This window comes from Kazachstania africana, chromosome 10, assembly GCF_000304475.1.
Source record: "Kazachstania africana CBS 2517 chromosome 10, complete genome".
NCBI lineage: Eukaryota > Fungi > Ascomycota > Saccharomycetes > Saccharomycetales > Saccharomycetaceae > Kazachstania > Kazachstania africana.
In genome coordinates, this window is record NC_018949.1 from 74,922 (window position 1) to 99,267 (window position 24,346).

A 24,346-nucleotide genomic window follows, 5' to 3' on the forward strand; every position below is an offset into this window, starting at 1 on the left:
AACAAGTGTCTTTTTCTACTCGACGCTTCGAGGCTTGGTACCCGCGTGACAGTTCCTCGAGGACAGTTGTTTTTCAACTTGACGACCATATGGTCCGATTATTTGAGTACCTTGGTTCTTGAAGTTGCTATTAAACAGGCACCCAAATTTAGCGGGAGATATCATGCGTAGCTAAATGTTTTGAATTTATAGGAAGCTAGCGGCGCTAAAATGTTTTTAAATTTATAAAAAGCCTATGGGCTTCGTGTAGAGGAAGGGCTGAGCATGTCATTTCTTGTGGGCTTCCTTTTCGTAATAGCTTTGCTGAAATAAGCACTCTCAGGCTCCGGTTATACAGCCCATGATTGGAAGATCATTAAGATAGGTCGTCATAACGTTACATAAATATGTATATAGGATACTTTTGTGGTTGAATAGTTCATTTTTGTTATTTACTAGGCAATTTTATGGCTTCAATGGATCCTTTATCTGTAAAACTATGTTACCGTTGTTGGAGTTCTCAATGACAGTAACATATGTCAAATCTTGTACTACGTAATCCGCGCCAGCTTCGAATAATTTTTTCTTGGGAAATGTGGTTGCAATGCCAATAGTCTTTGCCCCTAGAGCTTTACCAGCTTGGATGCCTGCAGGAGCGTCTTCAAATACAACTGTCTTGCAATTCAAAACGTCTTCGTATTGCCAGATTTCACATAACTTGTTTCTAGCAATCGTGTATCCTTCAGGGTCCGGTTTGCCATGTTTAACATCAAAAGCCGTAATGAAAACTTCTGGTTTTTCCACATCTTTTAAAACATTATTGAACCACGAATGAGTAATATTTGCACTGCCTGATGTCACAATAGCCCATTTACTTCTTTTCAAAGTCTGACCTGGATGTTTCGTGTCCTTATCTAATGATAGTAACAAATTTTTGGCTCCTTCCACTAATCTGACAGTGTCAACATATTTCTCCGATAAGGTCATCTCAAGTGCAATAGTTGCCTTATTATCAGTATTATCTATCTGTGGGAAGAATTTTTTGAGTACTTCACCAGATCTGACTCCATGGGAAAACTTAAGGAGCTCGACAGGGTCCACACCGTGTTCACGACACAACGCAGTCCAGGCCGTCTCTGCCGCTATAGTAGTGTTGACGATGGTACCATCTAGGTCAAAAAGACATAAATCAACCTCTAGAATAATGTTAGTCATCTTTATAAGGTAGAAATGTGTTTTCTTGGGCAACTACATATTGTAAGTTCTATGTCTCGAGGAAAGTTCTTCTTCTCGCTTTCATAATCTCAATAATATTATTCCGCAGTATTCCAAATTTTAACTGTGGGGGCATGAATATGATACGTATAACACTCTGCAAGTCAAGAAACGCTGCATTAAATGACGACTAGTAATGTGATGGGTTTATATATGTATGTATATGATGATTCATTAAAGATGGTCTATTTATACGAGTATGCCGATGTATTTTTGTCCAATCTCCATCAAAATTTATGAGGCATCACGAGCATTTTCTGAACTCAACAATGCCTTGTATTTTTCCCTTTCTTTGTAGTCTTCTTTGATTTGGTTTATTATTTGATCCGTTATCCTTTCTATGATACTGTATGCTTTGTGGCAACATTCCATGAGCTGCAGAGCATCCATTGGTAACCCACCGGCTTTGGAAACTTGTACCACTTCTCTGTTCTTATTCAACGTCACCGTCAAGACACCATCTCTGAGCAGTTCTTCTTTCAGAGTTGCATCAATAATAGCAATTTCTTGGTTGCTTTCACCTTTGATATTTTCTTCAGTGTCTTGTGGATTGAAAAATGAAAAAGTTACACAAATTGGGATGTGCAGTATACCCAGTGGAACAGGTTCTCTTTCATCGAGTGGATGGACAATGACTTTCTCACCATGTACCGTGATATCAGGCTTTTTGAAATGCATTAATCCCGCTATAACAGCAATACACGATGCATCGATAAATCCACCATCACAGTTCAAAAAATGAACATTTGCTCTGACGGCCCAACATTTGGATCCTGCAACAATACAAAGCCCCTCTACATCCAGAGCACCTGATCTCCTAATCGCTTTCTCTATGATTCTTGAGATTAATACTTCATCACCACTGGTATTTGTACCATTTTCAAATTGAGGACCTGCCATCGGTGTACTTTCTGTTGATATCAGGAATAGGCCTTCAAATGGTCTATCTTCATATGGTTGGGTCACCTGACAACTGATTCTCACATGGACCTTAGTCTCTCCCATCTCCACCATCACATCTCCGTATTCGTTACCAAATTTTATCTTTACTTCACGGAACTCATCAAATGATCTTCCATCAAGCCTGTACCTCTCTTTTAAGGCACCAACAATGAACTGGGCCTCTGCAGTAGAGATTTCAATATCCTTAGCCATGTCTAGTCCCCTTAGTATCCAGTTCTCCACCGATTCAAAGCACTCAACTTGAGCCAGATGGATGACCTTCGAAAGCTTTTCTACACTCGTCAAAATTTTTCAATGAGATGGAAAATTAATATGCACGTGATTGAAGGAAGCCAAGTATAACCAATCCTACATATAAAAATATATATACGTGTATGACTAGCGATGATGGTTCAGCATCGAATCAAACCATCACTAGTACACATTTACTTTCTTAATGACGCACGGTAGCAAGTGACTGGATGCTGTGGGAGGTATTCTCCGAGTACTCCTATTTAAGACTGTCATTGGAACGGCAGTTTCAATCTCAGCGTACCACATAATAACCTAACCAGTAGTAACACCTTCCAGTTCCGTCACAGGTTCTCCATCCTCATGAAGCTGCTTTGTGGCTGCTGGGATGCTCGAGAGGTCTGACACAAGAAATTTTTGTCTCGAGATTTTCGCAAGAGGTCGTTTAGTTGCAATTCTGATATATCGGTTGAGATGAATTAGGAGCGAAACAAGCGGCACTTCTCTCGATAACATCTATATATACGGGACTGTTCATACAAGAACAAGTTCTTGTCTCTCATTTATTCTTGTCCTGGTGTGTGGAAGGGATACTTGTATCTTAAGAACCAAATTTACAGATGGAATGGTTATCATTACTTGTGACAATTGCCGTAACGGTGATAATATCAGGTTGGCTGGTTAGTAACTACATACTGGACTTCAAGAGGGATTTAAGCTATGTGGCGTTACACGAGCAATCAAACATGTCTACAGTGAGGAAAGAGAATGAAACTGCTCACTATAGAAATTTCTTGGTTCCTTCTGGGTTTCCTTTGACTGCTGGTTTGGGCCTATCTCTGGGGTATAGGGTAAGAAACGGCAATTTTGGGGACGTATGGAACGCTGTTATGGATCTCTCTAATGCCAACTCTATAAGTTTCAACTCAAAGAGTTATTCATTGAGTGAAATTAATGGTATGGCCAAGCATATTTTACATTCGTGTTTTAGTAAAGGTGATACCGCTGGAGGTATCGGTATCAATGTCTCACCTTTGACTTTGGAAGGTTTCGTAATTTCTATTGCTGCTATGATGGGCTCATTAGAGACCAATAGAGTGATACCGCATCTCCTAGCGTCAATACCGCGCCATAAAATGGATACAGTCGATACACTTGTCCTTGACTCGTGGCACTCTTACAAGATGCTGAACGGGAGTGAACATTTCTGGAAGTTGATTATTGTCTGTGAAAATAGTAATGAGAAGGCGCCAAAAGATGTGAGCGACAACGTAATAAACTTCAAACAGTTGATTGAAGGGTACCACAACGACTCAGACTTCAAGTATACACCACCTACGGATAATTCAGATGATTTAAAGCCATTTTTAAATATTACTTCGCAATGGAATACGTCTACTGCGTTTTCTCACATGAACTTGGTCAGCAGTATGGCCGCATTCATAAAGAACTTCCCTGCAGATCATTCTTTGACAGAAAACGATATAATTACTACTTTGGGGTACACCTCTGATGTAGATATGGGCTTGCAAATGTGGTGCAAAACTTTAGCAGTACTTTTACATGGCGGGTCCGCAAGATTTCTAACAGATTCTGAAACTCTATCACCTTCTTCTTCCTCTCCTTCAAAATCTCTGATAGATACACTAAAGTCTAGTACCCTACTTCTCATAAAATCTGATATTCTCAATAAAATTACAAAAAATATTTTCCCATCACAGACTACTTTGTTTCAATCAGTCAAAGAGTCCTGGGCAACTACATTGTTAAGTGAAGGAATATTCACAAAAATGGCTCAATCGAACTCTAATCTGTTCGATTCTATGAGATGTATCTATTTAATGGAAACACTGGTGGAAAGTGATATAATTTCATCTTTTCACCAGGCTGAAGTAAAGATACCAAAATTGCGTAGTGGACAGCTCAAGGACACCTTTTCTACTACACGATTAAACAGATTAAGAGCGAACTTCGGTTCGAGGTTAGTGGTGGAGTTGTACTGCCCCTATATAGTGATTGGTCCTCTTTCACAGACCAACTTTTTCGATTACAGAGTATTCCCACAAAGTTTGGATACAAATTTTGTATGTACAGGAGCCTTGTCGACGAGTCTAGAGGGGAAAATTATAGCAACTGACTCAAATCCTAATCTAGATATCACGAAGAGACAAGGTATGCTATGTATCCGTGGATTTACGATAGGGAAACCCATTGAGAAGAACAGGTTAGAGAATGCAGCCACTATAAGCAAGGAACTGGCAAACGGTGAGGGTTGGATGCCACTGGTAGGAGTCTTTGGCCTGTGGGGTCAAGATGGATGTCTCTACTTGTACAAATAGACCAATATGCGCCTCATACAAAAGAAAAAGCTTGCAATGTATTATTTATTTATTCATTCATTTATTCATTAAATCTATCTACAGTATATAGAATTTATTTCAAAAAATTTCACATTCATGTGTAGCTGAGTTCACCTTCCACATTTGACCAAAATTCCTCTATATATCTTTTTTGATCTTCCCCAGTGGAATCGGTAGACCCTCTGACAGCTAAATAAGTTCTATTGTCAACCTCGATATGCCATTCGCCTTTATTGGCTCCTACAATACGACCACCTGTTTCCTTTAATATACACCATCCGGCTGTTACATCCCAAGAATAGCAGCCGCCGTCCCAGTAGCTATCTAGATACCCCATGGCAATGTAAGCCAAAGTCATTGCAGATGATCCCAGATTTCTGAATCCATGAACGAATCCACGATCTGCAGACAGCAAATTTTCATAAGTTTTCATTTTGATCTTGAAATTATCACCTTCCCTAGCAGATCCAGGCTGCAATGCTACAACTGACTTACTTAGTGTCAAAGGACCCATATCTGCGATCTTTGACTTGTGATCAAATTCTGAACCATTGATTCTTACTCCATTTCCTTTAGAAGCAGACACTAGTAAATCCAGATGTGGATTATAAATAACACCAACTACGGGAACTTTATTGATTGTTAATCCCATCGAAGTGCAGCTGAAGGGGAAATCATGCACAAAATTAGTGGTACCATCAATTGGATCAACAATAAAAGTTGGGTCATCAGAGATTCTTGTAACACCTTTCACGTAGCTTTCTTCTCCAACAAACTTGTAAGTTGGGAAGTCCTTTTTCAATGACTCCCAAATCAATTTCTCAACTTGCTTATCAATTTCAGTGACGATATCGACTTTTCTTGAGCCCGTCTTTAATTCATAATCTCTTTGAGTTCCTGACTTTGTCTTTATAATAGGACCCACTTTTTTCGTGGCTAAAGCACAAAGATAATTTTCAATTTCCAGTAACTCTACAGTCATTATTGTCCCAATAGTGATGTCTATTTAGGCCTGGAAGTACACTAATTTTTTCACTAAGTCATCGCATCGATATTATATACTTCTCGGAATTTTTTTTTCTTTTTTTCGGTTCCTGCGTAAAAGACGCATTCAATTATCATACAAGTTCGAAAGCTCGACAGCTCAATTAAGTCTCGAGCTGACTTGGCTGGATTGCATTAAGATGGAGATTACAAAAGCCACAGATATTGCTATATATATATATATATATATATTTGTGTATGTACGTGTGTCTAGTTCATGTAGCCGTGCTCCTTCAGGTAAGCTTCGACTACCTTACCGTCTCTGTTCACCCATTGAGTTTTGGCCTTAATGGTATCAATAGATTGAGCAATGTTGGAATCGAAACCCTTGGTAGATTTATCGCCGAAAAACTTATTAATTTCATCGATAGCATGTACAGAAGTGAAACCTGAGGTAGAAAGATTCAAGACGTGACCTAGGACTGGGGAACCAGGTTGTAATCTATCCACGATTTCAGTCCAGTTCTTTTGTAACCAAGCCCATAATGCGTTAATACCTTCCTTGTGACTTCTTAGACCAACCATTGGAGTGTAGATATCTTGGTTCAGGATTGTACCGTCTAGTAAGTAGCCAATAGTTCTCTCAATCAATGCAGCATCCTTGAAAATACCTAACGACTTTAGTGCAGCCAACTTTTCATCGCCGTTGGTTGGATTCTTATAAATGTTAAAGAGCTTTTCATAGGCTTCTTGCCCACCGATACGTGCTACAGTGTTGAAGACGATTTGTCTTAGTAAAGCTGGGATAACAGTCTTATCACCATTAGTGTATTTGGAGAACATTTCAGTTGCTGCTTTTTCTGTTACTTCGTCCCTGGCAGCACATGCAGCACCAAATAAGGTAACTTTTAGACGTTGAGTTTCGTAAGAATCCGACTCTTCAAAAGACCAACCCAATTTATGGATTTTTTCTGAGACAAGCTTTCTAGTAAATTCGTTTAATGCATTCTTTACATTGTCCCCTTCGAAAATCCAACTGGATTTTAAAGCGGCAATACTATTTGTAATTTGTTGCCAAACGACAAATGAAGTTTCATCTTTCCATTGGGAAACCAAGTTTAAGAAATTGGTAGTAGAAGTGAAACCAGAGGATGAAAGGTTTTTGACATCAGCAACTAAACCGGTACGGTCTTCGACAGAGAGTAATTCCCTTTGTTGACCAAACTTAGCCCATCTTTCATCAGAATAGGAAGTAATATAGACACCAGCTTGGTTACCGTTTACTTTTAAGAAATCGGTATCTTCCATGTTTACAGTTTTGGTCTTTTCATCTAAGACTATGGAGTTGTCGACACCATTCTTTGTCTTTAAAGCCAAAAATACGGGGTATACGGTTTCATCTTCTTCTGGCTTGACATCATTAGTCGATAAGAAACGTTGCTGGGAGAAGGTGATGTTTTTACCACTTTCTTCAACAGTAACCACTGGGAAACCAACTTGCTTGGTCCAGATGTTCATGACTTTACGAACATCCTTACCAGATGTTGCAGCTAGCGCATCCCATAAATCTTCTGTTTTGGCGTTAGTGTATTTGAATTTTTTCAAGTAATTGGAAACACCTTTGATGAAAGTTTCTTCACCTAACCAGATGGAAATCATTCTCAATAGAGAAGAACCCTTAGAATACGAGATCGCATCAAAAATTTGGTTAATTTCATCTGCTGATTTAACAGGGACTTCAATTGGATGAGAAGATCTTAAGGAATCTAGAGATAAGGCACGTTGTAAGTTATCAGCAACGTACTGTTCCCAAACTTTCCAACCTGGTTGAAAGTTGTTGCAGGCATACCAAGACATCCAAGTAGCGAAACCTTCATTTAACCATAAACCTTCCCACCAGTCCATGGTGACTAAGTTACCGAACCATTGATGAGCCAATTCATGTTGCACGACTTCAGCGACTCTCTGAATTCTATCTAAGGAAGAATTTTTTTCATCTAATAAGACGTCAATGACTCTGTAAGTGACAAGACCCCAGTTTTCCATAGCACCTGCAGAGAATTCATGAATAGCGACCTTGTCCATTTTTGGCAATGGGTATTCAATGTTGAACGTTTTTTCGAAGAAGGCCAATGTTTTTGCAGTTAAATCAGCAGCAAATTGTCCGTTAGCTTCATCACCTGGAGTGGCGTAAACCTTGATTGGGATACGAAAATCGTTATTTTCGACGTATTTCAATTCAGAGACAACGAATGCTACTAAATAAGTGGACATTTTTGGGGTAGTGTTGAAAGTAGTGGCTTTCTTGTTGGCCTTGACTTCTTCAAATTTCACATCCATGTTGGACAAATGAGTATATTTTGGCTCAGAAATTAAAGTAATACCGAAAGTTGCCTTCAAGTTTGGCTCATCGAAACAAGGAAATGCTCTTCTGGCATCTGTGGCTTCCATTTGAGTGGTAGCCATGTACTTAGTTTCACCGGTCATTTTATCTTGGTACTTAGCTCTATAAAAACCGGCCATTTTGTCATTTAATAACCCAGTGAATTTGATTTCCAAGTCGACTTGATCATGCTTTGCCATAGTACCTTGAGGGAAATGGATTTTGGCAATTTGACTTTCATCGTCCACGTCGATGTTGGTAGCCTCTACAGAACCGATTTTAGCTGAATGATACTCAATTTCAAGAGTGTTTAGACTAATCACGTCGTTACTCTTGTCATTGACCTGTAAGTTGATCTTTACGGAACCTTCGAACTTGAAAGTGTCGAAATTTGGTTCGAAGCTCAATTCGTAATGTAACGGTATGACGTTGCTTGGTAAAACATCACGATTGACAGTAGGTTCAGCGGACATGGTGAGATAGTAGGCCTTTAGATCTGCTCTGAGTATGACAAGCAATCGAAAAACGAACAATTGAAAACCTTCTATCGAATTAGCTTATGATGGTGCAAATTTTCTCGTTGGCTCTATCCTCGGGGCATGCTTCGTTGCCTTCGAAAAATGTGTCACAATCCTCGAGAGAAAATTCAAGCTTGATGACACTAAACAACAGCCCATTTACAGGGCTCATACACGTTTCTGGTTCCGATGCTCGAGCAAAATGGCTCACACTATGAGGATCATTCATTTGATAATCTCAAAGAAGATAGACATACAAGGTGTTCCTTTTCTTGGAGAGATAATAGTGATTACGTAATTTTTTTTGCTCATGATTTTGTTATTGAAAGCACGAGATAGAGAAAATTCTCGAGACTAAAGAAGAAAGACAGCACTGTATGCCAATATGTCGTTATTAAATGGCACATATATGATTTTAGTCATCATGGGAAACAGTATTGCTGTGCCGTCAAGCCCTGCTGACAAAAAAAGAAAAATTTTTTCCTGCTCGAGGAGAGGCTGTAGACTTAAAAATCTTGGTAGTCATATATAAGAAGAGATCTGCATATATCGAATTCATCTCGAGGATATCCTGCTAATAAGAAGGTTAGGATGGCTAGTTATCAGAAATCTGAAGAGGAGTCTGCTGAGACAGCTATGGAAGTACACTCAGAAATTAAACTTGAAGTGAATGAAACTGAAAAGGAGGAATTTGAAGTTACATTTGATTCTATTGATGATATAGATCCAGAAAATGTCAGTCTCCGAATGAGTACGTGGAGAAAATATTACATTTCATTGTTGATTACGTTTACGGCCATGGTTATTACCATGATTTCTTCATGCTGGACGTTCGTATCGCCGCATATTATGGCCAAATATGGGATTTCTCACGAAGTCAGTGTGCTCGGTATAACGTTGTATGTCTTTGGACTGGCATGTGGTCCGCTGTTTTTGTCGCCTATCAGTGAGTTATATGGTCGTAGAATTACTTTTATCTTTTCTCTGGTTTTGAGTATGATATTTCAATGTTTGACTACATGGTCTGCGACAATTGAAGGTGTCATGTTTGGCAGATTTCTAAGTGGCTTTTTTGGTTCCAGTTTCCTAAGTGTTGCTGGTGGGACTATCAGTGATCTCTTTGACAAGAATCAAATCACTGTTCCAATGACTTTTTTCACTACAGCAGGTTTATTGGGACCTTCACTGGGTCCATTGATTTCCGGTGCAATGTACACTGTAGAATATCGCTGGACTTTTGTATTATTTCTAATTTCTTCTGGTGTATGTTTTGTTTTGATTATTCTAACCGTGCCAGAGACATATCAACCGTCTTTATTGATTGCCAAAGCCAAGAGATTAAGAAATAGTACAGGCGAGGATAGATATTACGCACCATTGGAGATTACTCGTAAGGAAACAAATTTACTCTCTGCAATGTTTCTCACCTGCAGAAGACCATTTGGACTATTGTTTCGCGATCCAATGATGGGTGTTCTCTGTTTCTATACGGGGGTCGAATTAGCCATTGTTTATCTGTTTTTTGTTGCATTCCCATACACTTTCAAGACACTCTACAAATTTGGTGTGATGGAACAAGCTTGTGCGTACATTGGTTTGATGTGCGGTATGTTATTTGCAGCACCCACAGCAGTTCTTTTTCAGAAGAGATTTGAAAAGAGAGTAGCCAACAACGGTGGTGTAAGTGTACCTGAAATGAGATTTGAACCATTGTTCTACGGTGCATTTTTAACCCCAATCGGACTAATGATCTTTTCGTGGACATGTTACTCTAACGTACATTGGATAGGTCCAATTATTGGTAGTGCAGTTTTCAGTTTTGGACTGTTGTACGTGTTTGTAGGAATCTTCAACTACACCGTAGACGCATACAAGAAATACGCAGCCTCCGGTCTGGCATGTAACACTTTTGTCAGATGCATCATGGCCGGTGTCTTCCCACTATTTGGTCTGCAAATGTATGAGGGCATGGGTATAAACTGGGCTAGTTTCCTACTGACAATGATCACTGTCCTTATGATCCCAGTTCCATTCATCTTCACCAAATATGGTGCTTCTCTAAGGGCCAAATCTCCATATGCATGGACAGACTAAGGAGACCCAGAAAACGAATTTTGACGCATTTTTTGGGCCATTTATCGAGATGCCCATTACGTAAAAAGAGGTCCTTTTGTTGCTTTTTCCTCTTACAGAGATTAAAGTTCCGGGCTCTCAGAGTTCGACGTAGTACTTTCGGAAAAATTTGTATTTTAAAGTAATTGTTGCATATATAGACATACACACACACACATATAATAATAATATTAGTATCATATATAAAGCGGTGGCTTTGAATTTTATTAGTAGATTCCAACACTTAACACTGGAACTAGCGCACACGATGACTGTTATGGAATCAAAATTATTGTTTTTACATGGATTTTTACAAAATGGTAAGATCTTTTCAGAAAAATCTTCAGGTATAAGAAAGTTGTTGAAGAAAGCAAGCATTCAATGTGACTACATCGACGGTCCTGTTCAGTTAGAAAAGAAGGATCTCCCATTTGAGATGGATGATGAGAGATGGCAGGCAGTGTTGGACTCACAGACGAACAGATCGTGGTTCTATCACAGTGAAATCTCCAAGGAATTAGATTTGACCGAAGCGATTCAAACTGTGGTTAACCATATCAAGGAAAATGGTCCATACGATGGTATTGTTGGTTTTTCGCAAGGTGCAGCATTAGCTAGTATCATCAACAATAAAATCACGGAGTTAATTCCATCCCATCCAGAATTCAAAACGAGCGTTATCATCTCTGGCTATTCTTTCACAGAACCAGACCCGGAAAATAAGAGCCAACTCGTCATTGCTGAGAAATTCAAGGATTCATTCACACCAAAAGCTGACAGCAAGACCAAAATGATCTTCATCTATGGTGCTTCCGATGTCGCTGTCCCAAACGTAAGATCCAAGTACTTGAAAGACATTTACTCCGCTGCAGCCTCCAGCGAAGAAGACCCCAAGGAAAGAGTCAAAGCTTTCGAACATCCAGGTGGCCATATGGTTCCTAACAAGAAGGATTTCATAAGACCAGTCGTAGAAGAAATCACTTCTGCTTTGACTAACTGAAAAATACTTATCCCCACAAATAAAGTTGTATATATAATATCTAATTTATAGATCATAGGTGTCTATTCCAGCAAATACTGAAGCACACGGCAGTATATACTCCTGGTGTGTCTCCTCTTACCATCACGGTGAGGGTTGATGAGGCTAACATGAATTAAACTGTTCGGACCGAAAGAAAACGTGAAGAAAAAAATAAATACGTGGTTCATCAATAGCACCTCTATATAAAACGCAAAGATAAAGTATACTACTACAAGAAGATATAACATTATAGCCCATTCTCGGTGACGATAACAGAACAGCAATGTCGATGGGACGTAGAATTTTTGAAGTGCTTCGAAAATACTCAAGATTTATTGGACCAGGCCTAATGGTCTCCGTTGCGTATATGGATCCAGGTAACTATAGTACTGCAGTTGCTGCAGGTTCAGCACATAAATACAAACTGTTATTCTCAATATTGGTCTCCAATTTCATGGCTGCCTTCTGGCAGATTCTCTGCGCCAAACTAGGTGCTGTTACAGGTTTAGATCTGGCGCAAAATTGTAGAAAGCATCTGCCGCATGGTCTCAATATTGCACTTTATATCTTTGCAGAAATAGCTATCATTGCCACTGATTTGGCGGAAGTTGTTGGAACGGCCATTTCATTGAATATCCTTTTCAATGTGCCTTTGGCTTTAGGTGTCGTGTTAACTGTCGTGGATGTGCTGATTGTCTTGATGGCTTATAAACCCAATGGCGAATTAAAGATAATAAGAGTGTTTGAGGCATTCGTATCTTTATTAGTCGTCTTGACTTTGATTTGCTTCACGATCGAATTATTTTATGTGGATTTGGGACCTGCTTCAGAGATTTTTACAGGGTTTTTACCAAGTAAAGCTGTCTTTGAAGGTGATGGTTTATACCTAAGTCTGGCTATCTTGGGTGCAACAGTAATGCCACATTCCTTATTTTTAGGTTCTGGTGTTGTTCAACCAAGATTGAGAGACTATGATATCAATAAGGGCTATTACAAGCCCGATGAGACAGATGTTGAAAACAACCATCACAATTACAAACCATCCTTTGAGGCAATTAATGAAACTTTACATTACACGATGGCAGAATTATTAGTATCTCTATTTACAGTGGCACTATTTGTAAATTGTTCCATTTTAATTGTATCAGGTGCTACACTATATGGTACTACTCAGAATGCCGAGGATGCTGATTTATTTTCTATCTATAATCTTCTATGTGAAACATTATCAAAGGCAGCTGGTACTGTCTTTGTATTGGCATTATTGTTTTCTGGGCAAAGTGCAGGTATTGTTTGTACATTGAGTGGACAAATGGTCAGTGAAGGCTTCTTAAATTGGTCTATCCCACCAACATTGAGAAGGTCCATTACACGTGCAGTGGCCATTGCACCATGTCTCATATTGGTATTAGTTGCCGGGCGTAGTGGATTATCCGGGGCATTGAACGCATCACAAGTGGTTTTGTCATTGTTATTACCCTTTGTGTCCGTGCCACTATTATATTTCACTAGCAAGAAAGATATTATGCGTGTACAAATCAACGGTAATAACTCATGTAGAGAGTCCAATTATATTAAACATCAAGAAAGAAGCGAAGAAGTAATACCATTGAGAAATATGAATGAACGATCCGAGGAAGAAGAAGATGAAGACGAAGAGAGAGAAGGTACCAATAGTGCAAGCTTACCACTTGCCGAGGATATCCCAATTTACAAGGACATGAGTAATGGGCCTTTCATCACAGCATTATCCGTCCTGGTATGGCTGATCGTATCAGGATTGAACTTCTACATGTTAATAACGTTTGCCAATGGACAAGATGTTCATTTGTAGACGATAGCATATATAACAGATGTATATTTTTTTAAAATTTTCATTATGAAGATTTTGACCAATTAGATACTATTTGTCAAAATGTTGATGCTACCGAGAAGTCCGCTTCTCCTTAGTATTGACAATATAAAATTGAAATACATGAAATAGAAGATTCGATGGTTATTAGAAGGTAGATCCTCGAGACAAGAGTGATGCTGTCGAGAAGTTTGTTTAGAAATGCTATTTTGCGTAGGTCTCTAATGACCACTTGCACGAGGCCCACATTGGTGTCGCCTATAACGAGAAGAAACTGGGCACAAGTAAGAAAGTACTCTAGCGCAGAAGACGAGGAGACATTTGAAGAGTTTACAGCAAGGTTCGAGAAAGAGTTTGATGAGGCGTACGACTTGTTTGAAGTGCAAAGAGTCCTAAACAATTGTTTTTCTTACGATTTAGTACCTGCTCCAGCACTTGTTGAAAAAGCGTTACGAGCAGCAAGAAGAGTCAATGATTTACCCACAGCTATAAGAGTCTTTGAAGCGTTGAAGTTTAAAGTGGAAAATGAAGAGCAATATAAGGCCTACTTGGATGAATTGAAAGAAGTCAGAGAAGAGTTGGGAGTTCCATTAAAGGAGGAATTATTCCCTACGAGTACGGCTAGTACATAGTATGCCATAACTTTTATGGTTTGGATCGTATATTTAAAACATGTAATAAGAGTATATACAAATGTGGTTTATTATTATTATTCATCTTCGTCGTCACTATCAAGGAGAGTTCTTGTGCCTCTTTTCTTCGAAGCAAACCCTTCATCTTCGCTATCTTCATCCAGTTCTTCATCCAGTTCTTCTTCTTCAGAATCCAGAACCGTAGCTTTCTTTCTTGCCACGTTATCATCTTCATCAGAATCGCTCTCGTAGTCACTGCTAGAACCTTCTTCTTCTTCAGATTCACTTCCCCTACCTTGATTAACTTCTTCTACAGCGTCAAACCAGTCACTATACACATCCACAGGTTGTGAGAGAGAATTGATCCTAGTTTGGAACGACTGTCCACAAATCTTGCACGTTAACGCACCGATATTGTTCTTCTTATCCAATGTACACGATATTGATTTTTCATGGTTACAAAACAAACAGTTAAACTTCGTATCCAGCTTCTGCACCACACGCTGCACCGGCTTTCTCGACGACTTCTTTCTCTTACCCATACTTACTAGACCTATTCAAGCCTCCCTAGCAGTGATAATCTAGTGACAACCCACTCTCGTATCTAAGTTATATAGTTCTTCTCTCTCTCTTCATCGTCATGGAAATCCACCGACGATTTTCTTGCCAAACTGAAAGGTTGGCCCTCGTGGAACGTGATGTAATTGATGCCCCATTTGATAGAAATACATCCAATTAAGCCATCGGAGCAGCATTTAAAAGCCTTGTTTAGTGTGGGTCGCCACTTTTAGAGCGGTGTGTATTTGACCCAGGGACTTTTCCGCTAGTTCCTAGCTCTAGGACACTCTTTTCCGCAGTTAGACAGTGAAAACACCGCTATTTTTCGATGTTGAAGCACTCCATTCTCATCATTACAGTCCACTTATACTCCCAGCATTCGTGCCCTGAACGTCTTGCCCTCCTCACAGTCAGCAGCAGTGTGTCCCTGTCCTAGTCATACTGTGTGGCTGGGTAATGGCATCGGAATCCGGGTCATTTTTCACGCAGCGCTACTTCTTGCAAAATTTTTCAATGAAATTTCTCATTCCATCTCATCGCAAAATTTATAGTATAGAACTTAGTACAAGCTCTTCTCATAGTACTACCCGTTATAACCTCTTGTAGATACATCCAGCTCATCTAGATCAGTTGAACAAACATGGCTAAGAAGACTACTCCAAGAAAGAGCACTCCTTCCCGTTCTAATTCCAAGAAATCCACTCCTGTTAGTACACCAACGAAGCAAAAGAAACCAACAGTCAAAAAAACCGACGATTCTGTCATTCCAAAGGATAGAGTATTGAATGCTGTTGAACAATTAACCAAGTTTACCACCGATCAAGCTGAAAACGAATCTTCGAAGAAAAATCTTCTAGAAGATGACGATGAGTTGAACAAATCTTTGAATTTAATTGTCATTAACAACAAATCTTTCACTGAATCCTCTAAACAATTCAAACCTAAGCTGGTCGACGTCAAACATTCCATATATACCCCATGGAAGGAAGCCAGTGTCACTTCCGTTAAGGACTTCAAGACTCTTTTGATCTTAAAGGATAAAGACGTTGAAAAAGTGACAGAAGATGAGCTCTTCGACAATTTGAATAAATCTAAAATTTGTGTCGATGAAATCATTTCAGGTAACGATTTGAAAACCAAATATAAATCATTCGAAGCTAGAAGAATCTTCATCAATCAATTTCAATTGATTTTTGCCGATGATTCTATCATTACTACTCTACCAAAATTATTAGGTTCAAAATCTTATTCAAAAGTTGAAACCACTCCAATCCCAATAAGGACGTACAATTCTTCAAAACAATTTTCCGTTAAAACAATCGTCAATTCAATTAAAAAAATTTACTTGAATAAATTACCTATAAAATTACCAAGAGGTACCACTATGAACGTCCATTTAGGTAATCTTGAATGGTTCAAACCAAATGAACTCATGGAAAATATCGAATCCGTTGCTGAACAATTGATCAAAAATTATAAGATCAGATCCATCTTCATCAAGAGTAATCAATCTCCTGTATTACCGTTATATTACAATCAAGATACTTTGAGTGAACTAGCAGCCACCCTTGATAAATCTGAGGCTGGAAAAAAACCAGAGTCTGTTAATATCGATGGTGTCGAAGTTCAATTATCTACTTTTGACAAGGCATTAATGGAACTAGCAAATCCAAATGAATTATCTAATATTTTCTCTAAACAAATAAAGGATGCTAAGAGACAGAGATCAAATGAAGATGAAGAAACTAAGACTATCAAGAAAGTCAAAAATTAAAGAAAATTCTCCTCATTATCTCTCTATTGTTAAATAAAACGCATATAATTTTTTCCAATTGTATATTATCATTATTATAACTAGTATTAAATTCTTATAGATTGAAAAATAAATAAAATAAAATAAATAAATAAATAAATAAATAAAATGTATATATGTATCTAAAATTTAGGAAAGAAAAGCGTCTTGGTATACCAGTTTGTTAACGATGTCCCGCAGTTTCGGAATTTCTTAGTTTTGCAGCAAGTAAGATCTTTTCCCAATCTCCATGAAATACTGCATATCCTTGACATATACTCATCATCATCAATGCACACGTTATACCTGTCCATAGTCCATTGATACCCATTTTAAAGACAAATGTCAATAAATATGCCATTGGAATACCAATACAATAGAATGCGAATAGATTAATATATCCACCAATCTTTTGTCTTCCTTGTCCACGTAAACATCCTGCTGTAGATGCATTAAATGCGTCGAAAAGTTCCATAATTGCTAGAATTGATAATGCAGAGACAACTAGGAGTTTAACTTCTTCCTCATTAGAAAACAAAGCTGCAATTTGTCTTTTAAAATTGAATATTATAAACATGTTGATACTTGAGCAGACAAAAGACAATAGTAGTGATACTTTGCATGTTATAATGCAACTTTTATACAAGGATGCACCCACGAGGTTTGCAACCCGAGTACTTGTGCATACTGAGATAGAAAATGGTACTTGATATGCAAATGAGGCCACTGTAGCTACGATTGATTGAGCACCCAAAGAGGCTGTATTGATATGCGATGCAAATATGGTCAAAATTTCAAAACCTAAAAATTCGGCTTCAACCATTATTATACCTGGTAGTGCTAAATTAAACATTTTACGCCAATTCTTGAAAACTTGATGTTTCTTGATTATTCCATTCCAACATTTTAGTGGATTAGTTTCATGGTTAGTGGATACTGTATAAAGTAGTAGACCAAATGCCATTAGCCAGTAGTTGATTGCTACAGACAATGGTGCACCTAGATAACCAATCCCAATTCTCTTATCCCATACGAAAAGATAGTTCATTATAGCATTCAATGGAGCGCAGACGAAAAGAACAATGGTGGAAGCGTGAAATATACCTTGACATTGTAGAAATCTTTTACCACATTCAAATAAAATGAAACCGGGAACACCCAACGCGGTAATTCTAAGATATCTTGATGCTAGATAGCAAAGTTCCTTCTCTGGGATCATTGCTGATAATAAAAATTCAGACCATGACCACCATATGTACATCACTGGTAAAAATGCCAATATTGTGATGACGGCACATCTTTGAACTAAGATCCCAACTAAACGATAGTTTTTGGCTCCATAGGCTTGTGAACAAAGAGTATCAAGGCATGTACAAAGCCCTTGAATTGCGGCAAGCCCCATGATATTTGCAGTCATAGAGCCTAATGTAACGGCGCCTAGCTCTTTCGTTCCTAGGTGTGATACAGAAAATATTGATGCTAATGATAACGAATTTTGTAAAATGAATGTGAAAATTAGTGGTAATGCGTTGTAAGTAATTACTTGGATTTCTCTCTTATAGGTAGTGCTAATGGTTTTCCCAGAATCTAGAACTGTTTCCCAGGTGTCAAGTACTTCTGTCACTTCGTCTTCGTTTTCATGAGCCCTGGCAAAGATTTGTTCTTCTTCTGATGATGAAGAACCTTGATTATTGTGCGTTTCTTCGTCTAATAATTTATTATCAATCAGCAGATCACGTTCTTCATCGACGAGTCTCTTTGATACTGAATTCCTACGTGAAATTGGCGATGCTTCCATGAATTCATTCTCAAGAGTCCCATAACTTTGTTGTTCTGCCTCACGTTGTAGAGTCCTAGAATTGTTAGCATCCAATAAAGACTCGTATCCCGGTCCTTCACCCGTTTCCACGTCAATGTTTTCATCTGAAAGTTCATCTATGACTGTATCTCTAGATGAACTTGGTATGTAATCCTGTGGGATAAGAAGACCTCCCTTTCCTGCACTTGTCGAGTATATTACGGACGACCTTCTTTCATCAGTAGTATAAACAAACTGTTTAGACATTTGGAGTTATCCTAAATACGGTACAAACAGTCTAAATTAATGTCGCTACTACTGTTTACTGGTCCACTTGTTAATACTAAATATTGAAAGCTTTTAAAAGAAAAAAAGTCCTTGTAATATGAAAAATGAGAATCCTCAGGGCAGAAGCTCGGAAAAGGCATCGGGGCCCGGAAAACGAGGTTTGGAAATGAGCATATTTAGGGTATAATGAGTTTCCGACCAAAAAGCTGCCCAAGTTGTATAGGGTTACAAATATTAATTGTCTGACGAAGATTGAAGCCCTAAAGGAAGTGTGTCCGGGACGATCGTGTTATATAGGGTTTACCATTTCTGGTACCGTAAATCCTCCGACTAGCGTGTTCCTGAATTAGGGTTTGTTGAGATATCGATATTGAGATACAAGATAAGTGAAGATTCAATTTCAAATTAAGCATCAATCACTTTAAGAAGAGTCAAGATCGATGGATAATATGGTCGAAAAGGGAGTTGTTGACTTCAGTGACATCGAGGTTGAGAAGGAAAATGTGTTACCGTTAAGGAAGGGTAGATCTGCCAAACGGTTAGTGAATGTTTTGAAACAGCGAGATTCTGAATTAGAAGTTACTCGAGCTAGTTTTGAAAGGAGGTTAGAAACTGAGTTATCCACACTCGATGACCCCTTATGTCTGTTCTTGGAATACATGGATTGGCTACATATTGCATACCCGCAAGGGGGAAACTCCAAGGGAAGCAATATGTTACATGTCATGGAACGATGTCTCATGCATTGTAAGGCTTTGGAATGTTATACCAACGATCCCAGATACTTAACGCTTTGGCTGAATTACATAGAGCTGTTTTATCGTGACAGTTATTATGAATCAAAGGATATTTTCGTGTTTCTGTACAGAAATAAAATTGGTGGACAACTTTCGATGTTTTACGAGGAGTTTTCCAACCTCTTATGTGAAATGAATCGCTATAACGAAGCCTGTTATATCTTAAATGATGGTATACAAAGAGGAGCTGCCCCTACAGATCGTTTGAGATCAAAATTTAACGAAACGAAACTTCAACTAGATGAATCAACTATTTCACTTCCAAATAACCACTTAAATATTTTCGAAGACAGCGGTCAACCAACCATTTTAAACCGCAATAGAAATGATATACTGAATGCTAGTAATATGAAAATACGGCATTCACAGTCAACAACTGTTGAAACTCCTATCTACAAGGATAATCAAGAATTTACTTTAACAAATTCAATTCACCTGGATGCACAGGCAAATTTCGAGTTGAAAGCTTCAAGAAACAAAGAAAATAAAAGATCTGTAGGTGTGTTGAAACCGGAAAGCAATGTGGGGACTATCCCCCAATTTGATGACGAAGGGCCTGTAACCACCAGTAAAACAAAATTCATATTTAACGATGACCTAGGGAGAAATGGACCCATTTATTACATTAATACAATCGTGGGACAAAAATCGGAAAAGATCGATTGTAACATTAAATTGTTACATGCAAAAACCAATGAAGAATATTCAGTAGAACAATTACTGGCACTTTCTAGAAATGTCTATAAAAAATCCTTGAAACGGTCAAATGAATCTGACTTGGCACCTATAAAGCGCTCAAGGATCAATCATATTTGAGATTCAAACTCTAAGTCTTATCTAGCATTCTTATTACTATATATATTACTTGTGCACATCTATCTAGAATTATCTGACAGAATATCAACAGATTAATTGATATATTCATTCAGGGCATTCTTACACCAATTCATAGAAAACGACAAAAGGTCTTCGCCGCCCGTATAACAATATTCTCTAGAGAGAAGAGTCTTGATATCCTCATGCTGAAAGTAATCCAGATGTGGCAATTTTGGAAGGCCAAACATCAAGGAATCCATGTCGTTCCTTGAGCTCTTGAAATGATTCGGGCGACCGTATTTTCTAGTCACATCAAAAATTGGAATAATAAATCTAATAAATGTTTCTATGTGTGATATACCATTATGTGGAATTGGCCTTATCAGGAGACCTTTTTTATTGACTTTAAATGAAGATTTATTTTGAGAGGATGATGAAGAGGATTTTATTGAGGCAGTCGACACGCTTCTTTTCGGTGAAAACGACTTTCTACTTGATATATCATTTAAATTGCATTCTTGATTGAAGAAAATTTCACCTAGCAGTTTAATGTGATTAGTATTATCCACAAAATTGGTAGGCTCCAATAACGATGATCGAAGGTTATAGAAGAAGACATCCTCAACGTTATTTGAATCAGGTATGTAGCAAATTAAGTTAGATTGTGATGACGGAGACGTCGATTTATTATCTTTGTAGAATTTAATTTGGTATTTACCCTTTCTTTCATTTTTTTGAGGAGAAGACAACCCAAACTTTGAAGATCTTTTTCTATTGATATGGCACCAGGCTCTTATCCATCCTTGACCTTCTACGTAAATTTCACACCAATCTTTGAAATTAAATTCTGAATTTAATACTACATGCATATCGGGAATGTGTAAGCCTACTGTCGAAAGAAATGTACCAGTGGCAGATTTAAACAGTGAAAAATGTTCAAAGATCGAGAGTGATATCAACCTTTTCAATGTCGACACGTAATTAATATTATCACAAACTAAAGTTACAGACGGAGAAGTGAGGAATACTATATAATTACTTTCATACTTGAAGGTTCCCATTGAAGAATCATGGTCAATTAATGGTAATTGGAGTTTCTTGCCATCATTCAATTCAAAAATTAATTCATTATTAGCCAATTTCAATTTTTTTACTGGTTTAATTTGGTCATTGATATTAATAGTCCAGTTTTCATCTACCTGTTTTTCATCTGAAGGCCATTCATAGTACAATTTACTACTTTGATTTTCTAAAAGCGTTAGGATTGGTTTTAAAGCACGATAAACTTCGGCAGGAGTTTCTTGGAAAACTGCAGAACGATTGGAAAAAGCTGATGTAGACGGACTTGAAGAGGTAGGGGTAGACAGAGTTCCTGATTCAAAAGTACTTGAGCTAGAGACTGACCCTTCAGAAATTGAAGATTGCACTTGAGGAACAGTCAGTTGTTGTTTCTTAAGCAAAACAGGTTTCCTCAGCGTTTGTAGAAGACCCATTATTCTGCTATTTATTGCAACGGTGCCCTTCTAATTCTGATATCATTGTTCAAAATGAGCACTTAAGTATTTATACGATAATCGAGCTGAAGAGCAACCAAAAGAAAAAAATAGCACCCTATGAAAGAATAAAAATAGGCGGATAAGATAAAATAGCTTCCATGTAATCAAACCCAAAAATAGTGCAATAAACGAAGAAGGACAAAGCCCGGTTCAATAGGCATATTTATTGGGAAGAATTGTCGACCGCACTATTGACAAAAGGGTCAAATGTTACCTATTTCGGAAATCATAAAAACACAAATTACCGAAAGCGGTAAAATGCGTGAGAGAGAGAGCTGCAAAAAACGCAAATCTGAGTGATATTTGGAGGAAATTGGTTCATGCAATATCCAATTCGTCTTGCCCGAAGGATGGTATGTGGCTGTTAGTAATTAGCTTCGGCTGTTGATGAGTCAATAAATCTTCTTCAGATTGAGCCGAGTATTCTGGCGTGTTACGGTTAAATCTTAGTTCAAGTTGATCGTTTCTCAAAATTTGTAAATCCTCTTCTAGTACACCATTGATAATGAACTTTCTTAAGGAAACATAATCTTTGTTGCCGTGGTTTTCCTCGACCTGGAAAAGCACTGATTTGATTAAAGGTTTAAATTCGATGAACCATTTTGGTAAAGCAAAATCTTGTTTAATTTTATCATTGGCTAAATTGTAACGGTATGTCGCCACTCTAATATATGTACTATCTTTACGATAAACTTGACCCATATCAAATTTTTTGGCTATATGAATCAATTTCTTGCTACCATTTTGGTTGGCTAGTTTGATATACATCGAAATTAATTTTGGTGCTGAACTCATCATGTGTAAGTTATTTTTGAAACGGCCATGAAGGTACGAGATTTTGGTCAAATGTAACGGTTTACTGAATCTAAGTGCCAAACTGCATTTGTCGTTGGGGCATTGCCAGTATGTTGACGAAGAGATGTATTTGGAATCCGATAGCAACTCCGTCGAAGGCAATCTGTTCCCTTTGGAATAAACAGGAGAAGTTAAATGTTTGATCAATTTAGTACCTTGGGACCACGTAGCAAAGTCTAAGTCATCATCCCACTGATGTTGATTGACGTTATAAATTTCGTTAATTAATCTCTTGAGAAATATTGTAGAATACTGTGGTGATGATGATTCTTTATATGAGTTTTGATCATTTTTCCATGTTTCTAAATTATTTTGAATTTCATTCCAAATTTCTAGTTTATTTCTTTGCAATTTGTGTTCCAATTCATTTATGAAGTAATTTTTTTCTACGTATTGGAACTCATTAGTTAGAATCTCTCTTATATAATTATTCAAATCGTATTCCAACATCTTAGGAGGAACGTTATTTTGGACTAGATTGGAGATAATTTCCGACAGATATGTGTGTAATTCAGGAATTACCAGTACAGAAGATGAATTATTTACCATTACTGGTATTTCGTTAGGTAAATTTTCCTTCAATTGGTTTATTAATTCCTTTTGCCATTCAGTGACATTTTCCAGTGTGACTTCTTGTTGAGATAATGAATTCACTTTCTTATTCAATTTATCAATTTCTGATTGATAGTTTAATACATTCGAAGGTAACAGCTTTTTAATATTTTTCTCAAATTGAGAAATTACAATCTTTAATTTATTATCTAACTCATTTTTCTGTTTCAAATCTCTTGAGTTCAATTCATTATAAAGATGATTTATTTGTCTTTGGATACTTTTCATAGACCCCACTGACTGTAAGGAACCAGTCTCTGTATTCCAACCCCATTGTTTGAAGAGTAATGAAAAGAATAAAAATATTAATAACCATGAACCCCACGATTTAAACCATGGTTGACGATATTCTTCTTCTTCTTCTTCTTCATCATCATCATCATAATAATAGGCGTCATCCTCTTCGGTGCTATAGAGTCCAGTATCTTCGTAATCCCCGTTGTCTTGTATGAAACTCTTATCTGGGTCTTCAACCATCGAATAATCCTCGTCATCCTCCGATTCAAATTCGTAACCTTCACTATTATTAGGTTCATATGACTCGTCATCACTATCATCGTCTTCAGTTCTCTTTACAGACTCATTCAACCTCTGAGACAAAAGGTCTCTGTACTTATCCCTTATAGAATTTTGCGAACGTTCAGCACTCCCAGCATCCATTGTGGCCCTCTTCTATGTCTTATTGAACTGGTCCCTCTTTCGAAGCTAAACCTTTCATTCTCATCAAGTTTATTTCAACTCTTTTTCGTGTCGCGCGTTTCCAATAGTACTACAATTGAACAACTTGATGCCATATTACTAGTAACAGTAGTACTACTAGCACTACTAGTACTGGTACTAGCCTCGAGTCACAATGGCCATGTTGATGACTGGGAACATCTGACGCTCTCAGCCGCGTCTTTCCATCGTTGTATTCGCTTTCTTCTTGCCGTAATAACCACATCGCATAACAAGAACCGCACCC

At 37.9% G+C, this 24,346-nt stretch overlaps 15 protein-coding genes across 15 annotated transcripts; 7 read left to right on the forward strand and 8 right to left on the reverse strand.

The window, feature by feature from the left end:
* Positions 1 to 444: 444 nt before the first annotated feature.
* Positions 445 to 1,194, reverse strand: KAFR0J00430 (HAD family hydrolase; the record flags this gene model as incomplete). Its single annotated transcript, XM_003959197.1, has 1 exon — positions 445 to 1,194. One exon carries the CDS (start codon positions 1,192 to 1,194, stop codon positions 445 to 447), a length of 750 nt encoding a protein of 249 aa, XP_003959246.1.
* Positions 1,195 to 1,488: 294 nt separating this feature from the next.
* On the reverse strand, positions 1,489 to 2,409 carry RRP45 (exosome non-catalytic core subunit RRP45; the record flags this gene model as incomplete). The annotated part of the gene is made up of 1 exon (XM_003959198.1): positions 1,489 to 2,409. One exon carries the CDS (start codon positions 2,407 to 2,409, stop codon positions 1,489 to 1,491), a length of 921 nt encoding a protein of 306 aa, XP_003959247.1.
* A 659-nt stretch (positions 2,410 to 3,068) lies between these two features.
* On the forward strand, positions 3,069 to 4,787 carry DDE1 (Dde1p; the record flags this gene model as incomplete). Its single annotated transcript, XM_003959199.1, has 1 exon — positions 3,069 to 4,787. The coding sequence occupies one exon, from the start codon at positions 3,069 to 3,071 to the stop codon at positions 4,785 to 4,787; it is 1,719 nt and encodes a 572-aa protein (XP_003959248.1).
* Positions 4,788 to 4,902: 115 nt separating this feature from the next.
* On the reverse strand, positions 4,903 to 5,790 carry INM1 (inositol monophosphate 1-phosphatase INM1; the record flags this gene model as incomplete). The annotated part of the gene is made up of 1 exon (XM_003959200.1): positions 4,903 to 5,790. One exon carries the CDS (start codon positions 5,788 to 5,790, stop codon positions 4,903 to 4,905), a length of 888 nt encoding a protein of 295 aa, XP_003959249.1.
* A 272-nt stretch (positions 5,791 to 6,062) lies between these two features.
* On the reverse strand, positions 6,063 to 8,648 carry AAP1 (arginine/alanine aminopeptidase; the record flags this gene model as incomplete). Its single annotated transcript, XM_003959201.1, has 1 exon — positions 6,063 to 8,648. The coding sequence occupies one exon, from the start codon at positions 8,646 to 8,648 to the stop codon at positions 6,063 to 6,065; it is 2,586 nt and encodes an 861-aa protein (XP_003959250.1).
* A 636-nt stretch (positions 8,649 to 9,284) lies between these two features.
* Positions 9,285 to 10,787, forward strand: YHK8 (Yhk8p; the record flags this gene model as incomplete). The annotated part of the gene is made up of 1 exon (XM_003959202.1): positions 9,285 to 10,787. The coding sequence occupies one exon, from the start codon at positions 9,285 to 9,287 to the stop codon at positions 10,785 to 10,787; it is 1,503 nt and encodes a 500-aa protein (XP_003959251.1).
* A 286-nt stretch (positions 10,788 to 11,073) lies between these two features.
* On the forward strand, positions 11,074 to 11,805 carry FSH1 (putative serine hydrolase; the record flags this gene model as incomplete). Its single annotated transcript, XM_003959203.1, has 1 exon — positions 11,074 to 11,805. The coding sequence occupies one exon, from the start codon at positions 11,074 to 11,076 to the stop codon at positions 11,803 to 11,805; it is 732 nt and encodes a 243-aa protein (XP_003959252.1).
* Positions 11,806 to 12,109: 304 nt separating this feature from the next.
* On the forward strand, positions 12,110 to 13,660 carry SMF2 (divalent metal ion transporter SMF2; the record flags this gene model as incomplete). Its single annotated transcript, XM_003959204.1, has 1 exon — positions 12,110 to 13,660. The coding sequence occupies one exon, from the start codon at positions 12,110 to 12,112 to the stop codon at positions 13,658 to 13,660; it is 1,551 nt and encodes a 516-aa protein (XP_003959253.1).
* A 194-nt stretch (positions 13,661 to 13,854) lies between these two features.
* On the forward strand, positions 13,855 to 14,310 carry COX6 (cytochrome c oxidase subunit VI; the record flags this gene model as incomplete). Its single annotated transcript, XM_003959205.1, has 1 exon — positions 13,855 to 14,310. The coding sequence occupies one exon, from the start codon at positions 13,855 to 13,857 to the stop codon at positions 14,308 to 14,310; it is 456 nt and encodes a 151-aa protein (XP_003959254.1).
* Positions 14,311 to 14,387: 77 nt separating this feature from the next.
* ELF1 (Elf1p) lies at positions 14,388 to 14,852 on the reverse strand (the record flags this gene model as incomplete). Its single annotated transcript, XM_003959206.1, has 1 exon — positions 14,388 to 14,852. The coding sequence occupies one exon, from the start codon at positions 14,850 to 14,852 to the stop codon at positions 14,388 to 14,390; it is 465 nt and encodes a 154-aa protein (XP_003959255.1).
* Positions 14,853 to 15,508: 656 nt separating this feature from the next.
* Positions 15,509 to 16,642, forward strand: CIC1 (Cic1p; the record flags this gene model as incomplete). Its single annotated transcript, XM_003959207.1, has 1 exon — positions 15,509 to 16,642. One exon carries the CDS (start codon positions 15,509 to 15,511, stop codon positions 16,640 to 16,642), a length of 1,134 nt encoding a protein of 377 aa, XP_003959256.1.
* Positions 16,643 to 16,844: 202 nt separating this feature from the next.
* ERC1 (Erc1p) lies at positions 16,845 to 18,725 on the reverse strand (the record flags this gene model as incomplete). The annotated part of the gene is made up of 1 exon (XM_003959208.1): positions 16,845 to 18,725. The coding sequence occupies one exon, from the start codon at positions 18,723 to 18,725 to the stop codon at positions 16,845 to 16,847; it is 1,881 nt and encodes a 626-aa protein (XP_003959257.1).
* Positions 18,726 to 19,186: 461 nt separating this feature from the next.
* On the forward strand, positions 19,187 to 20,359 carry MAD3 (Mad3p; the record flags this gene model as incomplete). Its single annotated transcript, XM_003959209.1, has 1 exon — positions 19,187 to 20,359. The coding sequence occupies one exon, from the start codon at positions 19,187 to 19,189 to the stop codon at positions 20,357 to 20,359; it is 1,173 nt and encodes a 390-aa protein (XP_003959258.1).
* A 92-nt stretch (positions 20,360 to 20,451) lies between these two features.
* On the reverse strand, positions 20,452 to 21,852 carry TPH3 (Tph3p; the record flags this gene model as incomplete). The annotated part of the gene is made up of 1 exon (XM_003959210.1): positions 20,452 to 21,852. The coding sequence occupies one exon, from the start codon at positions 21,850 to 21,852 to the stop codon at positions 20,452 to 20,454; it is 1,401 nt and encodes a 466-aa protein (XP_003959259.1).
* A 381-nt stretch (positions 21,853 to 22,233) lies between these two features.
* On the reverse strand, positions 22,234 to 24,042 carry MPS3 (Mps3p; the record flags this gene model as incomplete). Its single annotated transcript, XM_003959211.1, has 1 exon — positions 22,234 to 24,042. One exon carries the CDS (start codon positions 24,040 to 24,042, stop codon positions 22,234 to 22,236), a length of 1,809 nt encoding a protein of 602 aa, XP_003959260.1.
* Between the last annotated feature and the right edge of the window lie 304 nt (positions 24,043 to 24,346).